A 17852-nucleotide genomic window follows, 5' to 3' on the forward strand; every position below is an offset into this window, starting at 1 on the left:
CCTCATATCACCTTCCTTGTGAGTCGTTTTCATGCATCATGCGAGTTTGAACTATGGAGTTATTTATTTCCACGTGTTGCTTTGAATGATTTTGTAATTATTTGTTTGTTGGAATAGTGAATTGTTTATATTGGTCATTTTACTCTAGGAGATTAACGTAGGTTGAGCAAGGTGGGTATTTAATACCTTCCAAACCAGTTACTTAGCCCCCGAGCCTAACTTTGGGATGTATGATTAGTTCTTTACTTGTAATTTCTTTTTTACCTTATTTTTAAATTGTAACTAGAGAATAGATTAACTTAGGTCAAGAAAGTTGGGTGCATAACATCTTCCAAATTGGTTACTTAGCCCCCAAGCCTAAACTTTGGGATGTTATGATTAATTCTTTACTTGTAATTCCTTTTTTTTACTTTGTTTTTAAATTGTAACTAGAGAATAAAGTTTTTTACTTTCTTTTCATAGAAAGTACTTAGGACTAAAGCCTTATAATTATTCAAGCATTTAATGTATTTTTCTTTTACTTTTTTTTTTAAATTATCAATGAATGTTTTAGAGTTTTCAACAAAAAAAAAAAAAAAAAGGAAACGAAAGTTTTAGAGTTTTTCTTAATTTTCCTTAGGAATTAAATTAAGTAGTTGCTTCATTGTAAGTCCCTTAACTTAGTGGTATAGTGGTAGTTGAATTTTCAACTTAAGATTTCTACCGTAGTGGTGGAAGATGGTCATCCCATGAGTATATATATATATATATATATATATATATATTGGGTCACGGTTCTCACAATGGTGTGTTAAATAAGCCACTAGCATGGTCAGATGATAATTAATGATTAGATTATACAAAGTGGTAATAATAAATCAACCATCACAAATCAATCAATTAATATATTACTAAAAGCTAAAGCGTAGCATTTAATGTTGCTACGCTTCCATTGAGCCACGTCAATAGCCATGTCATTATCAATTTTTTTCCAATTTTTTTATACAATTTTTTAACATTTAAAGTGAATTAAAAACTCTATTATATTACAATCAAAATATCATATTTAATTTATCTTATTTTTAATTATTCTTATTTATTATTAAATTTTCAATTCCATTTTAACTTTTCATATCCCCACTACTCTCTACCTTAACTTTCTTCAACCTTTCTCATTCCATTTCAACTTTTCATATCCCCACTACTCTCAATATTAATATTATTCTATCTTTTTATCTTCCTTTATTTTTGACTCTTCTTATTCTTATCCTCATGCTATAAAATTGTCATTCTCCCTCTTATTCCATGCATAATTTCTATTTTTCCACACATAAAAGCCCCCCCTCTCTCTCTCTCTCTCTCTATATATATATATATATTTATATTTTCCTTCAATTTTTGGTATTTATATATATATATATATATTTATATATATTTTTTAAATTTTAGTGTAACAGGTTGACCATCAAAACATACTGATGCAGTATTGAAAGCTCCACCAAATGCATCGCAGAAATCAGTTTTAGACTACTAGAAGTCAGTTAGTTTGCTAAAATTGGAATTGACAGGTAATCCAGCTTGATACGATTTAGTTTTATATTTTATGTTGTTATCTTTTTTATTCACATTGGTTGTTAAATGTTATATTATTGCATTATAAAGATAGTATATAAAAATATAATATTATTTTATTACATAGCATAACTAAAATAATATGGTGTTTATTGCTATACATTTCATTTTTATTATTTTATTCTCATCTTATTTTATTCAACATTTAAATTTAGCAACATCCTCCATATCATAATTATTTATATTTTGTCTCATTTTTTTTTAAAAATTAAACGTATAATATTTTATTCAATAAATAAAAATTGTTCTTATAAAGTCTTCCCATGAAATGTTACAATGCATCAATGGAAAAATGAAATACAAAACAAATATCAATTTAGAAACACTCAATTAAAAAAAAAAAAATTAAACAATTTCTTATAAAGTATTCCCATAAAAAGTTACAATGCATTAATAGAAAAAGAGAATACAAAACACATGCTATTTTAGAAACACTAAATTTATAATAATAATAATAATAATAATATCAAACCAAACATATCATAAAATAATAAACTAATAGTTATGGATGTACTAACTTCATGGCAGCAAAATGGAGTAAAATAAAAATAAAAATAAACGTTACAATATGCATATTTAGTACATTAGAATTATCATCAAATTTGGGAAAACAATAGGATGTTAACAAAGAGGGAGAGAAAGAGATTAGTAAAAGAAATCAAACGTCAATTAAATAAATTAATTAGTAACCGTTAATTGGAAAACAAAGAGACCGACGGCTAAAGGAGTAAAAAATTAATTAAAGATGACCCTACGAATGTTATTATAAACTTTACAATGCAAATAAATAAATCGTTAAATTCACTTAATTAAATCATATAATCAACAATTAAATAAAATCATACAAAATTTAAACTTGAAACTAATCAAACTCTAATCTAGAAAATCATATTTATTATCAAAACTAAAAAGAAAACGTTCTTCAGTAATAATAGAAATATATAAGAAATAAATATGAAAATTTTCAAAATCTTTTTTTTTTGACATTTCACTTAACATTATTTATAAATAATAAAATATATGAAAAAGTCCTTAAATGCTTATATTCTTCACACACCATGATTTTTAAAATCTAATGAAAGCTTCGAAGAATTTAACTCTCATTTAATGCATCTATTATGAAAATCAACAGCCAGTAAAATATGATAATAGTAAGAAACGTTATAAATGAGAACATGAAAAAACTAGTTAACTACTATTATTATGGAATAGATGTCTTTTTTTTTTTTTATGCATCTAAGAAAATGAAATGTATAGGGTTTACTTATTAAGGTATATGTAAAGATTCACGTTAAAAAAATATGTAAAGATTTTTGAAAAAAAAAGTAGATGTAAGGTTTTTATTAACTTAAAAGACAATGAAAAATCAATTTTTAATTACTACAACCGTCGCTACTTTATAAATCACACACAACACTATGTTCAATATCCTAAACAACATAGTTAGGCTTTTTTGGATATACACCACCATATTCAACTTATAAATTATAACCCAAATCAATCATACAATTACACAATCAAAACACGAACATGTAACATGTATTACCTTCTGAATTATTACTTGGAATTTTCACAATTATTGAAAGAGAATCTCCAAATTTAATTTTTAGAAAACATCAAGACAAGGTGAATTTTATTCTTTTTAACTTCCATAGAAAAAAAAATATTACGCACATTATTTTAACCCTTATGGAAAATAAGGTTTACATGTAGCATGCAAAACGTGTTTAATTGACTTAGAGATGTAAAATTAGTCAACCAACTATGGTAGAATTAAGGTTTCAAATTTTAAATAAAACAATTCTACAATAATAAAAAATTATTTTGTGATAAATATAATTATGAAATGCATTACTTTTCATTAAATTAGTTCAAATTACAAAATAATAATAATAATAATAATAATAATAATAATAATGAGATCACCATAAAAAATAATCACGCGTAACACGCAGGTTTGTGACTAGTTGCTATAAAACTCCAAGAAAACTAGACCCAACCAAAAAAAAAAAAAAAAAGTGAAAAAAAAGGAGAAAAACTGGATGGGTCGAGGAAAAAATGATCTACATTCATGTGTTTAGATGCAATGGCAAAGGCAGGGGTTGAGGGGGGCAATTGCTCCACCTACCCCATATGTTTTTTATTTTTAAATTTTTTTCTCTTTTATTTTATGTTATTACATATATAAAAATTTCATTGGAAAAAATATAAATAAAATATTTCTCCTTAGGGGGTCCAAAAGTTATATAAGAAAAAATGAGGATAGAAAAAAAGGGGAAAAATAAAGCAAAAGTTTTAATCCAAGAAAAAAAATTATAAAATCATTTTTACCTTTCAAAAGTTTTGGGACCATAAATTATTTATGTAGTAACTTATTATTTTTCATAAAATTGTGCATAAGTTTGTGCTTTGATCTATTGAAATTTGACCCCACAAGTTTCCCAATCTGTTGGACCAGCCAAAATCCTGAAACTATGACATAACTTTACTTGCATTAAAAAAAAAAAAAAAAAAAGTATGATAGAATTTCAATTTATAGGATCAATTGAACCAACTGAAACCTACTTTTTAAAATCATTATATGAGAATTTTAAGTAGAATCTTGAATATGAAAAAAAATTGCAACACCACTTATTTAAATTAAACAAACCTAACTCTCTAAAAAAAGAAAAAAAAGAAGAGGAAAACCTAACAAATAAACATAATATAATAGATATGCTACCTTTTTATTTTTTTTTATGGGTATTCTTTTTTTGATTTGGTTTTTATGGGTATTCTAACATTAAATTAACGCTTAATATTCATGTGAGCAATATTTTTTATTGTACATATTGGTCTTAAGTATTTTACATATATATATAATGTGTGTGCGTTGTGCTTATCCCTAATGTATATAAAACTATATATCTTCATTGGTGTATGGCGACATATATGTATGTAAAGACCAAGTATTTGGAATTGGAAGAAACACTACCATGTATAAGTCAAATGAACTTTCAGGTGCTCTTACCACCCAGATAATAAGAGAATAAACGTTGCTAGTTTTACAAAAGTTATTAGGTTCTTAATTTCTTTATTTAACATTATTAGGTCATCAGGCTTAGCTCTTTAATAAATCCTTGAAATAGAACCTCATTTATGTAATTTTTTATGCATTGAACATTTTTTTTTTAGAGAGTTTCAATCTATGACATTCACTCCTAATGATAACCTTTTATCATCAGACCAAGTCACTAATAGGTTTTTGGTGTAAATGGGGGATTAAACCCCAGATCTCTTATTCAACCATCATGAAACTTTACCAATTGAACTAACTGAGACCTATTATATCTAGAACATAAATGCTAATACTTGATATTCCCTTACAAGCAAATAGACATCTCCTATATCTTATAAGTCCCAATGATCATAGAGCAATGTATTGGACACCAAAGCAAAGAGGTATATTCTATATCTTATTGATAGAGAATTATGTTTTAGAAGTCTACCATGCTTATATAATATAAGCATCATGAAGTTGTTTTTATGACTCATCCATGATACATGCTAAAGAGGAAAAAGAAACTTAAAAAAAAATAAAAGAGAGAAGAAAATGTGGCATGATGTATGAAGATTCTATATATACCCAACCCACTTTGCTTAGAAGTTATAAGAATTAAAAAAGATTAAAAAAAAGCCACTTTTTATTTTTTTATTTTTTTTATTTTATGGAGTGAATATTTGCTGAATTTTCCTTTTTTATCAATCAAAAGGATTATGTGCGCGAGTGAATGTGAACGCGTGTCCTGCACAGCCTAATAAGAAAGCTATTGCCGACAAATGATTATAGACTGACTAGATTATCCACATAATATGAATATGAAGGAATAAGACATTCTCTGTGCATATGCATGGTGTTGGTGTAAAGAAAATTGAGGAAAGTAGACCAGTGGCTTGTAAATTAGGCAAAGATAGCTTTTTAAGGCTTAAACACTAGCCTAATACCACTTGGAGAGTTCATCAAGTGGTAGGAAGTTTTCGTGACCAATTACATTTACGAGTTTAGAAGTTGTGGGTTCGAGTAGTGATAAGTTTCATTAGGTGGTCTCATGTCATAATATAATATGAAAAGTTTAAGTGATGTTAGGATAATAACTATACTTGTGAACCCTTTTTTAATTTAAGGGGAAAAAAAATACTAGTACAATTGAATACTGACCAACACGAATAAGATAATTGGTATTAGGCTAGTAGCCCTCCTACTTGGGCTTAGGCTAGAGAGGCAAGGAAGTGAGATGGTTAAAGTCCAAATCTTACCAATATAAATAAAAGTAAAGGTTTAATCACATTATTTATCTTATCCTAGCTAGCTAACTGATATAATTGCTTCCACAGATTGATGTAACCCATGAAAGGCTACTTGAAGCATCAAGATGCAACTAATTTGTAGCTTTAGCAATGGTCTCCGCACCAAATTAAGCTTTCACAGTGGGAATCTTGTCAAAAGTTTTTAACCAAAATAGTAAAAGTCACCTAAGTTTGGTATGACACATTGGCAAGGTCAGCAAGTCTACAGAGAAAGAGAGATTCAACTGCTAAAAAAATTAGAGTGGATCCTTAATTGATAAGAAAGATAATGATGCTGTCTGTTTCAGTGAAAAATGACATTAGAAAGAAAATATGTTTATGCCAAAAGATGGGGACCAAACAATTTCATTTTCTCACAACTATTATTAATTATTGACCACCACCCCCCCCCCCCCCAAAAAAAAAAAACCCTTAAAAACAAAATTCTGCTACTAACCTGGGGACTCACAATTTTACATAACACGAAAGGAATGGGTTGTCCAAGAAACACGAGAGAATGGCTTCCATCACTTTGATCGAATTCTAATATATTTTTTCCCCTTGCAATAACAACTACTCGTACGAAGGTTTTTCAATACCATTACTGGGATATATCATACTGCTTTGGAAACAAAATGGAACCTTTGTCATCCATTGCACAACATATATATATATATATATATATATAGATAGATAGAGGTTATACTTGTTGCATACAAACTGTTTTACACCCACTAAAAAAATAACTAAGATAGTCGTTTGTGTGTAATAAACACTACTCTATACACTCATTAAAAAAAAAAAACTACTCTATACAGATAACCTTGTGCTTGCCTGGCTCCCTTTTGGAGCTTCCTTATTCTGTTTTGTACTTTTTTTCTTCTCTCTCTCATATTTTATTGTCTATCCATGGGCTTCTATCTTGTTATTTTTCCTTTCACTTTCACATTTTAATATTCAAGTTATTTAGTTTCCACACCAACAGTCCACCTGATAAAAAATTTCAACCAGGCATTGAGAACGGCACCAACAGAGACACAACAGAAGTGAGAAAACAAATCTCACAATACCAATTATACTCAAAAAGAGTAATGCTTTAAGGATAACATTTTTTACAACTTTCTTCAGCTGACATGGCTTATTTTAGTTGGAGAAACATCATTTTCTTCTAGACTACTGGTTCCACTTTTATTTTGCACCAATTACATCAAACTATGTCAGCGGTTACGGAAGAAAAAAAATAATGTAAAAAATAGGGTGCTTCTATGCTTATTGGCACTTAGATGATGGGACTTTCTTGCAGTAATTCTCAGCTCCCTTTATATTATAATGTTTAGTGTATTCTGTCTTTCTTTGTGTCCCTATAGCTCATCAAGCTGGATTTGTTGTGCTCCTCAATAATTCCAAATTGACCCCTGAATGAATCCTTTGTCTTTGCCTTCTGCCGGACGGAACAAGGATATTGCATGTTTTTTAATCCATATTCTTGGAAGTTCTTCTGTCAGTTTTTATTGAAAAATTAAGTACGCTGCTCCCTCTATATATGGCATATCAGATATGTATCTCCAAGACTCCAAACAAAAAAAAAGGTTGAATTTTTAATCTTTTTGTTCTCTTTTACAGCTTTTCTTCAATTTGACTATCTTTGTTGCCCCATCATAAGTTTCAAGAAACTCTAATTCACTGTTCTTGATGTTTTTCCTTTTGGCTTCTATGAATCACTCATTTCTGTTCATTCTCTTTTGACAAAACAGACAAAAAAAAGGCATTGATTCTATATTCTTTCATTTTCATTCTGCTTGAAGTATTCACTTTTGTGTTATTGTTTTTAAGGTGAATAAGTTGTGAAAGAGGTTTACTTGCTTGCTATGGACTGGGATTGGAAGGAATTTCCTTGGGATTCAATTGAGTTGGAGCCAAAAGAGGACAGCAGCCTTGCTAGCCTGGTTGATTCCAGTAGCTTGGCAGGGCAGAAGAATAGAGGAGGAGGACTTATGGTCGACTTGAAGCTTGGTAGAATATCTGATTTGGAAGAGAGATCTGCAGCTGGGTTGAAGGACTTGGGGGCTTCAACAATGGTGTCATCACCTTCAGGGTCATCAAAAAGGGCTCGTGTGCTCGGTGGAACACAATCTGTTTTATGTTTAGTTGATGGATGCAAGTCAGACCTCAGTAACTGCAGGGACTATCATCGGCGCCACAGGGTTTGCGAGCGCCACTCTAAGACCCCAGCTGTGATTGTAGGGGGCAAAGAGCAGAGGTTCTGCCAACAATGCAGCAGGTATACGTACGAAATCAACAACATGGTTTTGATGGACAAGGAATTTGTTTCAATTCTAATGTTGGCTGTGTAGTTTTTTTTTTTTTCCTTGATTGTTGTATAATTTTCTTTTCAAGGTTCATATGGTTTATGTTTTTAAGTATTGTAGATTCCATTCTTTGGGGGAGTTTGATGAGGTCAAGAGAAGCTGCAGGAAACGTCTTGATGGACACAACATGCGTCGAAGAAAATCTCAATCAGAATCCCTTTACCTGAGTTCTGAGAAATTTCTGTCCAATTATAAAGGTTTTGGATTCTTGTCCAAGTTCTAAGAAGACTATTTGCTTGTTGTCTCTAATTGTGATTTGAATTGGGTTATTTTGCTTGCTATTTATTCTGAAGCCGAGGATGAAATTGAACTATACATTACTGTATTACACTTCTTGTTCTCACACACCATTAGTATAAGCAAATTGCTGAGCTTTCTCAGAAGCTTCTGCAGTTCATCGAATCACCTAGAAAAGTCAGCGATTGATTTGGCCTGCCTAGGGTGTCCATTTATTTCTACCATGTCTATTTTTAAGGTTTTGCTTAGTTTTAAGTTGAAGTTGCTCACCAATTTTTCATGGTACTTTTAACTTCTGGTATTCCCAAGTTCCTCAGATGATCTTGGATGGACAAACTTTGGAATTGCTAGTTACTGATTTGGTCTTAATGAAAATTCAAGATAGCATCTAATTCTACAGTTCTTAATTTCTTGTTTTCTACTTGGGTACAATGCTTTTGGAATTGATAGGTCTTTCTATAAATCAGGTACTAGAATCTTGCAATTCTGTAGTCCACACATATGTGCTAGTGGAACTACTACTATGAGAAGTACCTGGCCTGGAATTCCCAGAAGTGAAGCAGAATCTAAGATCTATAATAGTCAGCAACGATTGCATATTACTGACAGAAAAAGATCTCCAAATTCCTTTGCCTTCATTTGCAATGAGGAAAATAAATTGTTCTCATTCTCACAGGAAAATGGCACTAAGCTAGGCACTCAAGCAGTCCCTAAAGCTTCCTTCTACCAATCACTTCCCAATAGCACTGCTTCATCAGAAAGTGGAAGGGGCAACAATAATATGTCATCCAGTGGCATGACACAATCCATTGACTTGGGTTGTGCTCTCTATCTTCTGTCATCACCTCCAACGTCTCAAACTTCAGCAATTGGTTTGAGCCAATTGGTCCAGTCCAGTGTGAGCCATCCAATTCAATCATTAGATTCCGGACAGCAATTAACCGGAGTGGCTCAGTACTCGTGCTCCCAGGGAGTGAGGGACAAGTCTGCAGGTCTAGTTTTTGTTCCTGATGCCAATGAAACCAACATGTATTGCAATGATATGTTGTTTCAAGGGGCACTTGATGCCCTTTTGGAAAATGAGGCCTCATGAACACTTTGAATTTCATGGGAGTATTCAGCTCATCAGGTAATTCTGTTGGGGAATGTTCTCCAGTCTTCAGCTTCAATAATATATTGGGGAGCAGGACAATGAAAGAAATGCCCCCTTGCTACTATTTGTGGAGTTTGTTGATTTCCTTTTCTCATAGAGTATGCATGCATTGTCTGAGATACTTGTATTGGAATGCAGATTATTCTCCAATCTCCATCCATACTATTTGTCAATTTGTACTATTATGCATGCTAAACTCTTATCTATGCTATTTATTCAACGCATGAGTATTTTATTTTGGTTCTGATGGGGAAAGAAAAGGCACGATCCCTACATTTTATTTTCCTAGAGTAAAACTTATGTCACTCTCAGCTATTGTAATTGTTGTGAGTAGTTGAATATCATAGTTGCACCGACCCCACAACAAATTAGTTCCAAATTTTCGTTTCGAAATTACATGTATACAGTGTTGTATAAAAAATGTATGGAATAGCGACCTCTCTCTTTTTCTGACATTCTTGACAAACAATCTATTACTACGAAATTAAGAGTCTTGCGATTTATTGGCATTAAACGATGTTCCTGTTAAGGATAACTTAGATTTTGATTTCTCCACCAACTTTTGGAAAAAAAAAAAATCCTCGGATTTTGATATCCCCCCAGTCTATCTTTTATTTATCTATGAAGCCAACTTATCAAGCCATCTATTATTAGTTCATTAAATCGTCTGGGCCCATTCTTGTAATTAATACTATTCAATTTCTTTAAGATAAATATTTAATTATGTTTAATTAAACTTTCTTGTTCTAGAAGTGGGTGAGCATCATCCATGTGTCATCTATATTTTAAGACATAATTTTGATCGTCCGTTTACACTTTACACCTTAACTTTTATTATGTCTATATTTTGCTGTTCTATCTATTATAGCTCTCTATTTGTATCAGTTCTCATTTTATCACATGATTTGCTAGACTTTTTCTTCTTATTTTGAAAATTTTATTTCAAGCTTCTCTAATTATTTCTCATCTATAAATTATTTTTTCAGAGGAAAAATGTAATATTTTTATGTTATTATTATTATTCGATTAAAGTGGATGCTAAGAATTCTTACTTATTATTATTATTTTTTTTGTTAATTCGATAAATACACTTATGGGAGAGGAGATTCAAATCCTTATTCTCTTTTATGAATGAAAGAGATTATGCAATGTTATTAGATTACAAGTCACATACATTTATATATAGAACTGCTAAAAATGAAAAAAATACTATGAATTGCTATTATTGTTGTAATTGTAGTTTGATAGATAGGTGTGACATCAATCAATATTATTTAGTGCAGTTGATCTTAGCTTTTATGCTAATTCAATTATTATTGACTATTATAATTGGAATCCAGAATTTTTTTTTTTATATAAAAATAATATATATATATATATATATATTTATATGGACTAATTGCATTCATAAAATTCAATCTCATATCTCTTATTTCATCACAGGTGATTCTATCCTTTGAATCAATTTGATATCCATTAATTCAAAATTTGATAGAAAAATAATATAAAGATTGAGGTCAACACTCTATGTTTGTCGTCAAAGTCAATCATAAAATTGTATCCACATATTGGTTTTCAGCATTCTATTCTATGCACTGTGCTTAGTTGAAATCATAACCAAAGCTGAAACAATCCAACTTGATGATTAAACATGGCAAACAGAAATATGAAACAATGAATAAAGCTAAGGTATATGCTCATGTCCCAAAGCATCTCAAACCTTAACCCCTTGTTTTGTCTTGTAACAAGAAAATTAGGAGCATAAAATCAATTATTAAATTCCAACAAGGCATCAGACCAAAAAATAACAATATATAGGAATTCAACTACCCTATATATTACTTGCACAAAAGAACAACTACCCTAAAATATTACTGCAAAAATTAATTTAAAAAGTAAAACAGCTAGAACAATGGTGGTGACTTGCTAAGCTTTATTTTAGTGATATGTGGTGTGGTGTAGTATGCAATAATTTTTTTATGGCTAGAGGTTTTCATAGCTAACACATATATCCAAGGTTGTTAAAATCGAGATCCTACGTAGGGTCGTGTGAAGTAGATGAGATCATGGATCGTAGGATCGAATCGTAAATTGTAAGATCCTACATTATTCGAGAAAAAAAAAAAACACATTGGTATGTTAAATAATCACATAAATTATACATTCATTAAAAAACAAAAAAAATTGCATCCATTTGATGTAATTATCATACATCACTACATTCATTTGTAAGCATTATTTAAAGAAGCTAAAATCCTCACAACATGACATTCTATTGGGATGTTATTTTTCATTTGGGTTCAACTGAGCCTTTTGTCAAGTTAAAGACGATTACAAAAAGGCAGGATTGTTTAGGATTGTTAGAATGGTACAATCCTATTGATATTGAATGATCGTAAAAAACCTTGAAAGATCTGGATCATTTTGGGCAGGTGAAATCGTAAAATCATAAGATTGTAAGATCCAAATCGGAATTTTGATTTTTGAGAACTATGCATATACCATACTTGTCTTTCTTCTATCTCAACTATATTTTCTTTGGTTTTTTGTTTATTATATCATTTATTTTGGCTAAATGGAAATTTCACCCAAAAAAAAAATAATAATAAATAAAGGCAGCAAGACATTCTGCAAAGCCCATTTACAACACTAGTAAGCCAACAAATTACATTTGCCATTGCAGTAAAAGGATGATGAAGGTTCAGTAATTGAGTTTAGTTGGCCTAAGGTTCATAAATTCTATTTAGGCTGAGCTGAGCTCGAAATATTGTCTTTGCACACTTGGCCAAGAGAAATTGTTCAATAAATCGAAAGATCAAACCAATAATATTTAGTCCACCAAATTATAGAATGTCAAATGTTTAAATTAATTGAGTCACATCCTTTTTTTTTTATACTGAAAAAGGGAGATTACAAAAGAGCTGGGTTCAACCAGCAGTGTTTAATAGGCACCTGTACTGCCTTTTTAGCAACGTTACATAAAGTTTTAAGCAGCATATGAGGAACAAGGATCATGTGACAGAGGAGACCATTTTGTACAAGAAAATTTAAATCAGCAAGCCTATAGTTAGTTTGCCAAACAGAAGCCTTCCTGGTATTGAAGAGCTTGACCAATCCTCTGCTATCACTTAGGAACAAAATACTATGAAACCCATGATATTTTGCTGTAAGGCAGGCATCCGCCACAGCTTCAAGCAAAAATTCCTCTGCTGCTCCAACTAGGCTACTATTCACAGCAAGGAAGACACTTTCTCCCTGTATGTTGGCAGCTTCAAAACCAAAAGCACTTCTATTCCTCTTCTTGTCTCTGAACCCAGTGGCACCATTAAAAAAAAAAAATTCACAGCAGCATCCACCATCACCACCACCTTCCCGGGATGCCACCACCACAGACTCTGTGTGATGAGCTCTCCCCTGACAAACATGGCCTTCTCATCAAGGAAATCGAGATCATTTTTTTACCCTTCCTCCCTCTAAAAAAAACAAGTAGTTGCGGTTTCTTTTGCTTTTTCTCTAGCGAAAAAATGTTGGAAAACAAAAATAAAGTTAGTGATTTAGAAATTATGATTTATATGTTTGTTTGTATATGTTTTTTGTGCAGCCAAAAAACAGATTAGTGATGGGTTTTTTTTTTTTGCTGAATTTAATTGGTTCTGTGATCAAATCAAAGTTATTATTTTTTTAGAAAAATGAAAACTTCCATTTTAATCATTCAGTGTGGACGGTGGGAGTCATTTCTATTATTATTTATTTTTGCATGCTGCATGTGATATGTGATTACTGATTAGGGTGTGATTCAATAAATTTTAAAAAATGTCACTTTATTATTATTATTTTTATTTATAAGAAATGTCACTCTATTATTAAGTGAAAGAATAATTAGAAATTGCTAATATAGTCCTCCCATTATATTGACTAATTTCTCCTTGAACACCTTGGCCAACCCAGCCTGATCCTATCGATGCCATTTTTGCTCATTAATACTAAATTTTGAATTCTTTGACCAAATAGTACTATTTTAAACCTACATAAAAAAAAAAAAAAATAATAATAATAAAAAAATAAAAAAAAGAGCCTATTTTGAAACTGGACACTTTTAAGAGTTTAATTCCACTTGAAACTCAACTTTTCAAGAAGCAAATTTCTTGCCACATCTGTTGATGTGGCATTTATCAAAATAATGGATCCACTTATATCTAGACTCTTCAAGAATTGAGTTTACTAATAAAAAGAAAATTGCCAACACCAAAGTTTTTGCCCATTCCCACCTCAATCCACCCCTCAATTCCACATTTGCAACCAACATTTCAATCATACATAGCCAACTCCAATGGGAAAACCATTCCAATCCCTTCAAATGCATACAACACAGCAACCCAAAAAAAAAAAAAAAACCGAGGGTTCTGTTTTTCTTTTTCTTTTTTGGGGTAAAAAAAACCAGGGATTCAATCATTTCACAGCTTGTTCATGATTTTTTTTTTTTTTAAAAAAAAAAAAAATGCAAAAAGACAACAGGTTTTTTCGCCAAGCAAGATAATGTTGGTAGAATGGTTATCAGACTTCAATGTAATTGTCGATAAAAAATTGAGTGTCGAATTTGACGAGCAACAAGTGGAGCACTTTATATTATTTGGCTCATAGTGTGTTATGGACTCGTGATGCTTGGAGCACAGCGGCGACTCGAGGTGACTTGGTGGGCTGGGGTTGGCTAGGTGAGTGAGAGAGGAAGAGTGTGAATCAGTAGATTTCCTGAAGTAATATTGATGAATCTCTCTTCTTGAAGAGTTGAAATCTAGGTGAATCAGTTATTTAAAAACACCACTATTTGGTCAAGTAATTTACCAAATAGTATTACTGAGTAGAAAAGGCTGCCTATCTACAGGTTGATGTTACAAAGAACCTAAAATTAAGGGAGAAATGCACTTGCTTTTCCAAATAAGTATGACCACCTTTGTAAATACAAATCAATACTTAAGAGACCAAACAGGCTATTAAAAAAAAATTAAGAGAACTTAGGGGCAGAAAATAAAATATATCCCTGAACATGTCAGAGACTTATTTTAAATAAGCCATTAAATATTTTGAAAAAAAAGAAAGGAAGGAACTACTAAGTAACTCTTCTCTTCTAGAAAACATCAGGCTCCGTAATCCCTATATATACACATCAGTGCTTGTCCTTGGGAATGTCTTTTGGAAGAACCTTTGATTCTAGTTCCTTAGGAACTGCCTTCTCCGCTGCCCTGAAAGACAAGGGAAGAAGAAGAAGAAAAGAAACTTATATAACAGTGAACATAAGAATGACAGCAATGCGAATATCGTGTGGCTATTAGGAATACCCAACACTTATAGACAATAACACCTACTAAACAGACATGTCAAAACCAGCCACTGAGCCTATTGTAGGAAGGCCCAAGTTGGATTTTCATTCCTAAGTATTAGTCCCAATCATCTAATTCAAGTTTCATTTTAAAATGTCTAACAATTATTTTGATTTGTATCAGTATTGCCCAAACATGCATGCCACTGAGCCTATTGTAGGAAGGCCCAAGTTGGATTTTCATTCCTAAGTATTAGTCCCAATCATCTAATTCAAGTTTCATTTTAAAATGTCTAACAATTATTTTGATTTGTATCAGTATTGCCCAAACATGCAAATGCATGTTTGGCTGGACAAGTCTTCTACAATAGACTTGAAAACCCTTCCAGAGCCAATCAGCCAAGTAATTGATGACTGCTTTTTACCTACCACAATGAAGGTAATGCAAAGGAAATTGATTCTCTCTTGTCTCTCAAAGGGAAAAGAAAGAAAACAAACCAAAAGGTATGACAAATTTATAAGCACCAGTAAATGTAAGGGAAACAGAGAAGTAGAAACAAGTATGTAACTAATTTCATGGAAGATGTGCCATAAGTATCCAAAGTTGCAGAAATCACTGTTTCAATTGGTGTTCAAGAACAAGCAAATTTTTCCAAAGCAATCAGATGGACATCAAAAGTGATTCTTAACATCTACCATAGGAGTTGAAGCAGTTAGAGTTGTTTTAGCCAGTTTCCTAAACCTACTCAAACCAACATCAGTGGCTAATTGATTAGTTTATATTTGCTCAGCATCCATAAAACAAGAGAAAATTTGCTTGTGAATTATAGAAAATCCAACATCAGTAGCTAGTCATCACTGGAGCTAGGAAGTGCATGGTTACAACACCCTATGATTATATTAAAAATGTTACTTATGAAGCAATAACCTAATATGTGGTTCAATTGTGTCATAAGCTGAAGATTTTAAGATTACCAATGCGACAAGAAACATGCATTTCCTGTCACCAAAATATATAAATAAAACCGAAGATAAATCCTTGACTGGAGATCATATTAACGGCTAGATCTAATTATTTTTGCCACATTCCAAGGTCAGTGAAACAAGGCTTCATATTCTTCCTCATAAAACATTTCAAAACCTGATCCCATGACTAGTAGGTTTACTCAACTCTAGGATCTCTTAAATATTGGTGTGATGTCACAGAATAAGCGACATAAGCCAATGCAAGATCTTAAAAAATGGTTCTAAACAATTCCCTTCTTTGCCTAGCGCGTCTTTAACACACGATCTTCATAGGAAAGTTATTCAATACTCTGGAAGCAATGCTCCATCGTCACATAAATGGCGAGCCTCGCCATGAATTTAATTAATGGAACCCACTAACGAAGCATAGCTCCCAGAGTACTAAATGCGAAAAACCCAATTTTTAGTTGGGTTTTCTTCATCATTCTCCGCATTGTTTAAAAGGGATACGAGCAAAAAACAAAATATGCACATCATATTCTTCATAAATTCATATAAAAAAAAAAAGTGACAATCCCACATACACAAAAACACAAACACACACACAAGACTAAAACAATGATCTAAATTCAATCCCAGTGAAGCTTTAATAAAACCCATTAAAGAAAAAAGATAGAGAAGCTAGCTTACTTGGTGGCAGAGGCGGATTCTTGTTCGAGCCAATGGCGTATGTGCTTGACGTTGCGCCTAAACACCACCGCTGATTGTTTCACATCGCTCCTCAGCAGTAGAATCACCGCGCTAACACCAGCCACTGTCAGTATAAAGTTCGTCAATGCCATTTTTCAAAAACTTTTGGGTACAAAAACAGTGTGTTACGCTCTAACCCAAAAAAATTTATAAAAGGGTTTCTTTATTCTTATAATCTTACATTCTTACGCTTGGAGAAGAAGACTGGTTAGATTTTTACTCGGGAACCAAATATTGGGCTGTGATTGTGAGCTGTGTATGACTGAGTGAGCCCAGATTGTCCAGATTTTTGGGTCTATTTTTATAGTCCACCTTAAACGCTGTCTGGGATGTGGTTTGGGCTTTCACAATGCCTTTACTGGATTTACCATTCAATATCACCAATATTTGGAATAAAGGTCTGGCATATATTGTAAGCAGCAAACTGTGATTCAAAGTTTTATAAAGAGAAGTAGAGAATGTAAGAGTGACTTATGATATTTATAAGATTTTGTGTTTGAAACTTCTTACCAGTATCTTAGGGTTACTCTCATGAGACTACTCTTGTGTAAGATGGTGGAACTGCATAGGAATAGTCAGATTCTCAAAAATGTCTAAACACCCTCATTAGTCGTTTGTTAAAAAAAAAAAAAGTTTTATAAAGAAAAATGTTATGTCCATAATATTTTCAACAAATACTTTACAATAAATCTTAAGTGGCATATTGTTTTTTACTAGTGGGCAAAATAGTAATTTCTATGCTAAGTTCAAATTAAAACCAGTAATAACTTACCACTTAGCTTTTGTTGTGAAAATTTTGTGTTCGTAACACTTCTCTTTATAAATCAATAGAGTATATGGGTGATATTTGTAGTGATTCCTAGAATAGATATCTAAAAGTATTTCTATTGTTTACTATAAAAAATTATAATAAATAAATCAAGTTTTATAGAAGTAACAATCCACCTTAATGTTTATGTCTGTATTTTTTATTTTTTTTTTTCACTTTCCCCTCTCTCTCTCATAGTTTTAATTTTTATTTAGAAACAAGGTATCCAAAACTGTTCGAGCCAATAAGTTTGACATAGAAAAATTAATAGTATGTTGATTATAATAACGATATAAAAGAAATATATCACCAAAA

At 31.5% G+C, this 17852-nt stretch overlaps 2 protein-coding genes across 2 annotated transcripts; one reads left to right on the forward strand and one right to left on the reverse strand.

Moving 5' to 3' along the window:
• The first annotated feature begins 7291 nt into the window (after window positions 1–7291).
• LOC115976416 (squamosa promoter-binding-like protein 16) lies at window positions 7292–10040 on the forward strand. The gene is made up of 4 exons (XM_031097684.1): window positions 7292–7526; window positions 7771–8218; window positions 8367–8503; window positions 9011–10040. Exons 2-4 carry the CDS (start codon window positions 7806–7808, stop codon window positions 9634–9636), a joined length of 1176 nt encoding a protein of 391 aa, XP_030953544.1. The 5' UTR covers window positions 7292–7526; window positions 7771–7805; the 3' UTR covers window positions 9637–10040.
• Window positions 10041–14717: 4677 nt separating this feature from the next.
• Window positions 14718–16915, reverse strand: LOC115978345. Its single transcript, XM_031100367.1, has 2 exons — window positions 16670–16915; window positions 14718–14936 (listed from the first exon to the last, which is right to left on the reverse strand). The coding sequence occupies exons 1-2, from the start codon at window positions 16819–16821 to the stop codon at window positions 14861–14863; spliced, it is 228 nt and encodes a 75-aa protein (XP_030956227.1). The 5' UTR covers window positions 16822–16915; the 3' UTR covers window positions 14718–14860.
• Between the last annotated feature and the right edge of the window lie 937 nt (window positions 16916–17852).

This window comes from Quercus lobata, chromosome 2 (assembly GCF_001633185.2).
Source record: "Quercus lobata isolate SW786 chromosome 2, ValleyOak3.0 Primary Assembly, whole genome shotgun sequence".
In the NCBI taxonomy this organism is placed as follows: Eukaryota; Viridiplantae; Streptophyta; class Magnoliopsida; order Fagales; family Fagaceae; genus Quercus; species Quercus lobata.

Bases quoted from the DNA above. Each gene is read 5' to 3' on its own strand.
- LOC115976416 (XM_031097684.1), top strand. From the start codon at position 7,806: ATGGACTGGGATTGGAAGGAATTTCCTTGGGATTCAATTGAGTTGGAG. The intron at 8,219-8,366 runs GTATACGTACGA...TAAGTATTGTAG, and splicing joins TTCTGCCAACAATGCAGCAG to ATTCCATTCTTTGGGGGAGT. The intron at 8,504-9,010 runs GTTTTGGATTCT...TCTATAAATCAG, and splicing joins ATTTCTGTCCAATTATAAAG to GTACTAGAATCTTGCAATTC.
- LOC115978345 (XM_031100367.1), bottom strand. From the start codon at position 16,821: ATGGCATTGACGAACTTTATACTGACAGTGGCTGGTGTTAGCGCGGTG. The intron at 14,937-16,669 runs GTAAGCTAGCTT...CTTGTCTTTCAG, and splicing joins GAATCCGCCTCTGCCACCAA to GGCAGCGGAGAAGGCAGTTC.